Below are 5932 nucleotides of genomic sequence, written 5' to 3'. Positions count from 1 at the left end.
GATAATAAAGTTATCAAATAAGATCTTCTTCATTTTACATTTATCATAATCCATAAAAACTTTACGTGAAAGATCTAGAATCTGATATTGCTTGTTTAATTCACACCAAATACCTACTACAGTATACCATCCAGAAAGCTAAAGATCGGAATTATACGCGTTATCTGTAATTATATTAAAGTATATCTAATTATTTATATAAACAAAACCAAAAAGTAAACTAACAAAAAATATAATTTTCTGAAACTCTAATTCATTTTTATAATTTGCGGTCAAATAGCGATTAACTGTACTATGAAAAGTTGTATACTGATCTTGGCGCTTTGCGATATCTTGCTTATTATTACTGAACTTTTCGGGGGTGGCGAGATACTTGCGATGAGGTAAAGCTTACGAATTATTATAAACAGTAATCTTCAATATTTCAATTGTATTTTTCAATTCGATAATCTTTAATTAAACATTAATGACTTGAATCTAAACAACAATAGCTTGGGCTTATAATAAACCTACAATCAATTTAATCGATTCAAATACAACTTAAACAATAACGAAATATACAGTATTTGAATCATTAAATAGATTTATAAAAAGAAAAATATCAGCTTCAGCAAAGTTGAAAACATAATTCAAGAAAAAGAACTATAAAGATAAGCCAGATATAAGCACTTCTAATACAAATACTTATTTATCCATCTTCAGCACTTTTTGAAACTCAAAACATTAATAGCAGAATATACAATGAATCAACAATAGATACAATCAACACAATCGGAACAAAACATCAATAAGGCTTTGGAAATAAAATAAAAAATAAAGCTATAATAGCTTATTTGAAGATAATACAAACTGTCAAGGTACAGATAAAGACTTATATTATACCATAAAGATAAAAGAGTTATGGAAAAGTGAAGCCCTACTTATAGGAAGTAGGGCGCACTAGTATGCTGTGCCTGAGGCACGAAGGCAACTATAGATTATATAGTTGGCGCTGTGACAATAGTATTTGTATATATTCAAATCAAATCAAATCAAATCCCTCCCCTAAAAAAATAATTAAAAAAAAATTCTATACACTAAAATCTACAAGAGAATTACTTTCAAAACAATTCCAATTCTAATTCTAATTCTAATTCTAATTCTACGCTTTAATAACATCAATCAAAAAATCCAAAATAGCTAAATCGTTATTCTTTATACCTACAATAGGCCGGAACTAAATAGTTTCAGATCCTATCTACCCTATGATAAACCGTCGGTCGGGAGATTCCTGCTTCAGAATTAAGATTGAAGTTATATAATTACTGTGGATCTGAGGATGAGATTACCAGATGAACAAGTAATCTCTAATATTACTTATATTTATATTCAAATTTCCATTCCCATTCTTGTTATATTCATATTCTCATTCTCATTCTTATCCCTATTCCCCTTCTTATTTAATTATCTAATTTCAAAATTCCCTCCTATCTCATTCCTTATACCTCATCCCATCCCATCCCATCCCATCCCATCCTATTCTACACATATACACACAAAAACAAACTACAATCAACTATACTCAATAACATCACTTAATCTTTCCTCTATTTTCTCTATCTCATCTATCTCATCTACCTCTTCCCTTTCTCTCTCTCCCATCTACAATCCCCCAAATCTTCACCCACTCCACCCACTCCTCAAATTTCCCAATCAATGAGATTGACCCAAAAAACGCCATTAGCTAACCAACCATCCCATCCCATTCCATTCATGCATACACGCATACCAATTCCAACCTCGAATCATTCGAGACTTATGTTCCGATCGCTAATCTCCATATAAAGCCGAGAGAGAAAAAAAAAAATACACCTCCCAATATCTACCATTTCATTTCACTTGCATATCCTGTTATACAACCTTCTCATCTTCTCATCATCTCATCTCCTTGCCCTTAATTCTCCACACCCCTATTCCCTACATCCCTACATCTAATTCCTCGTCCTCCGGGAACGGAAATAATCATAATTCATCGGATCCTGATCCACACTCCCCCTCCCATCCAAATCCTCCTGCGGTAAATTACCATATCCTCCTGGTCCACCACCCAAGAAACCCGGTGCTCGTTCCTGCACACCCGGTACGGAACTCGCAGGCATATCCTGTGCACCTTGAACTAATCCAATCGTCTCTCCCGAACTGTCCTTCCTCTCTCCATAATACCTCATCGCCATCCCAGATCCCCCACTCAAACCAATATCCCCTTTGACACTATCTGGTGTCCCGGGCCTGAAAGTTGGCAATGTTGGTGTACCCAAACCATTAACAGGTGTCCCTGGTCTTGAATCTGGTCCTCCCCAGCGTGAACTGCCTGGTGTATCCGACCTAATGATGTCTTCCGCTTTTCCATAAATTCCACCCGAACCACCATGTTCCTCCGCGAATTCTGCTCTTCCCTTGTAGTACGAGAAATCCAGACGATTCTCCGGTACCATTTCAAACCCAGGCATGCCTCCCTTCGCAGAACGACCTGGTTGTCCAGCTCGCATAGGATCCATGGCAAACGTATCGGAATATCCCGAAACTGACATATTATCTCCCGAGCCTTGGTTATTAGAATCTGTAAGACGACCACCATAAATAGAAGCTAGAATATTTTGAGCTCGGGCATGAACCATAGGGGTAATGAGTGGCTTGTATAATGCTGGATGACCGAAGCGAGAAGCGAGACGATCGCCTTTACTACCAAAGAGCTTGGAACGAGAAGCTTCTGGATCTTTGAGCATATTGCGGACGCTATAGTAGTGAATCTTATCGTCAAAGGTACGTGTGCAATACCATTTGAAACCAAGCACCAGGAATGGAAGAGGAATTACAGCATAAGCTTCCATGTGTGACCCATCTCCATGAACCCAAGTGGCGAGAAAAACGACAAGGTTGGCGAGAATTGCGGCGAAAAGGATTCGGTTAAATAGCATACGCCAGAACATACCACCAGATTCTGTCTTGGTAATGAAAATATAAAGCAAAAGGTATTTCTTCAAGAAAACATCTAGAGAGAAATACATGGCTGCTGCGGGGATAACTAGAGGTTGAATGCAACCAAAGCACAGAGTGATAGTGGTGTAGAACAAGAAATAATTATAATAACTTGCATAGTCGAACGCAGGTGGTGCAGTCAGTTCAATCATCTCACGAGGCGTAGGACTCGAGAAATTCCGGGCGCAAAAACTCCAAACCAAAGTCCACAATTGAGCCAAATCGACAGCTGCCCCCAAATTTCGTTGAAGTAACGAAGTAACCCAGAAAGGTGAGATATTACAAAGTGAAATAAAGACCAACAATCCCAAATCTGCTTCGTAGATAGCTTCCCAAGTTGTAGTTCCATCATTGGTTTTGTTGATGACGGTAGAGACAAAGGTCCAGACAGTACTGAAAATCGAGAACACAAGTAAATAGTTAAAGACGAAGAAAGTATACAACTTTCCAGTAACATGTCGTTCTCTGGCAGTTTTTGTACGATCTCCAGCTTTGACCAACATTCGACGGAACATGATTGGAAGTACGAGATAGACCAAGGATGTAACAGCGGGAGAAGCAACACCTTGAACAATCGACCACCAAACAGTGTGCTGGGCCAACGAAGTTTGAAATGCAGGCCAAACACTACCCAAATTGGTTAAACTGACCAAGAAGATTGAAATCAGAGCGTTCGGTGCCATCCATACAATTGTAAGTAAAGTAACCCAAATATTGTTCATGATTCTCTTCCGTTTTCTGGTCTGCCTACTCAAAGGCATATTTTTCCAAATGATATCATTCGGTCGAGGAGCCAGTACAATCGTAGTCCCCTTGGGATGCTTTTTCCGTGCTGCGAATGCAATACTGTGTGCTTCATCAATAGCTTCATAACTAGCAAATCCATACGGCAAAGGATTTCGGTTATCCACAGACAAACGAACTTCCTTGATCTCCAACTCCAATTCCTTTATACGCGCAGTAAGATATTCGATAGCATCGAGTTTCTGACCTCGGACATATGATCCAAAGTTAGGATCATCTTTCGAAGGGGTACACTCTGGTCTCTTGGGAGGCAGATTCGCAGGGTCCTTGAGGTATCTGGCCAAATAACCCTCCAAATCACGAACTGTCTGATTATGCTGTTCAATCAATTCCGGAAGTTCCTTCACATTTCTCGCCACGACCGTTCTCGAGAATGAAGATTGAGGCGCCACAACATCAATCACTCTACCGATTCCCTCGTCCGTGCGTAGCGTCTTCGGAATATCGTTAATCATCAACGTCCGCGCATGTAAACTGGCCTGGTAATCCGCACTTTCAAAGTACGTTCTCCTCAAATTGAGGACCGCCCTGTAATTCCACCATAAGAAGAAAATAACAATGAGATCGAATAACCAGGCGCAGATGGTCATGCCCCAATTACTCGAACCCCAAACATTGACCGGCGTCACTCGAGATACGAAATCCGTTTCCTTCGCCCACAGTCCCTTGGACATATTAATCGGGATCAATATTCCGCAGCCCACCACCGTTATGCATAAAAATATGTTCCGACACATCCTCAGCACTCTCAAAAATATGGTCGCATCCAAACCTATGAGATTAACCAAATCAGATTCCTTGGTCTTGAGCACCGGTCCCAACCAAGCCAAAGGACCCTTTCCAATAGGCGGCGGTGCATGTTTGTCATCTGCAACCTTGAGTTTCGGTGCATACACGACGGAATTGTACGGACGAAGAAGAGAGAAACCGATGGCGAGTAACAAGGTAAAACCTATCGATGTGCCTAAACTTGCATAGATGGAATTTTGCGACAACTGACCCGACAATCAACCATTAGATATGAATGTTCGGAAAAGAAAGAGAAAACAAAAATATCATTAGGAATTAAACAAACCTGGGATCGAAAAGGATCTGCTAACAAATCCAACAACTTCTGTGCATCCGACGCTCTCTTGGTAAGGACTCCCGTCGTACTTCCTACCTCCATCTTGAGTATCTCTATGTAACTTTTTGTATAAAGCGAGTGGCAGTGACAGGCCCAAGGCCAAACGAAGAAGAGTTGGTAATCGTATGCGCGAAGAGCGTATGATACTCTGCAGATAAAGTAATGGAATGGTAACGAGACGTTTGAAGATTCTCTCCTCTTCGAAAAGAGTCGTTGTGTATGATCCTCCGTATGAGCGAGCGAGTGAGGATTGAACAGATGAAGATCGAGGGGTGTAGAATGGATGTCTGAAAGTAAGTGTGTGTGTATTTCAGTATTGGTATGTCGTTCCTTGAATAACCCTTGATAGCGATACGGGGTCTGGTTCAACCCCTACAGATTCTTTTTCACCCAAACTGACCCCTGTTGACCCAGTCTATACTGAATGTAATGTTGTAATATGAACGACTGGGATATTTATGAAAATGACGCTCTTTCAAGGGTTTTTCTTCTCGACGTTCCCTTGTGGTGTTTTGGGGAGTAAATGAATAAATCAAAGTATTTTCGGGAAATTGTTAAAAAAGCAAGCCACGATTAGAAGTACCGACGGATAGGAAATCCTATTTGATTGAAGTGTACGAGGAGGAGAGTAGGAGAGTAATAGAATATAATTCTCTGCTGCAAAAGACGGAATGAATTCAATAATTGGAGTTTGAAACAGAATGAAGACGCATATCAACCAATGTACTCCATCTCGATATAATAAATCTCGAGAATGACCTCAGGAAGAGAAAAAAGAGCAAAGACTAAAATAGAACGAATCTACTCGTAGAATGAATCTAGAATGAATCACGAACGAACAATTGAATTCAGATCGAATCAAAGTAAAGCCATTTATTCATTCTTTCATTCATTCATTCACTTACTTGTGTTTACGAAATACCAACAATAAACAAATACTCACCTATCTCGTCTCCTTAGTTCTTATTTCTAAAGATATCATCA

At 39.6% G+C, this 5932-nt stretch overlaps 1 protein-coding gene across 1 annotated transcript; it reads right to left on the bottom strand.

Moving 5' to 3' along the window:
- Positions 1-1970: 1970 nt before the first annotated feature.
- Positions 1971-5658, bottom strand: EAF02_004959 (uncharacterized protein; the record flags this gene model as incomplete). The annotated part of the gene is made up of 3 exons (XM_038901007.1): positions 5289-5658; positions 4898-5235; positions 1971-4817 (listed from the first exon to the last, which is right to left on the bottom strand). Exons 2-3 carry the CDS (start codon positions 4988-4990, stop codon positions 1971-1973), a joined length of 2940 nt encoding a protein of 979 aa, XP_038759519.1. The 5' UTR covers positions 4991-5235; positions 5289-5658.
- Positions 5659-5932: the final 274 nt, after the last annotated feature.

The sequence above is a fragment of the Botrytis sinoallii genome, assembly GCF_014898435.1.
Source record: "Botrytis sinoallii strain Bc 23 chromosome Unknown BSIN_007, whole genome shotgun sequence".
NCBI lineage: Eukaryota > Fungi > Ascomycota > Leotiomycetes > Helotiales > Sclerotiniaceae > Botrytis > Botrytis sinoallii.
This window is presented reverse-complemented; position numbering and strand designations above follow the sequence as displayed.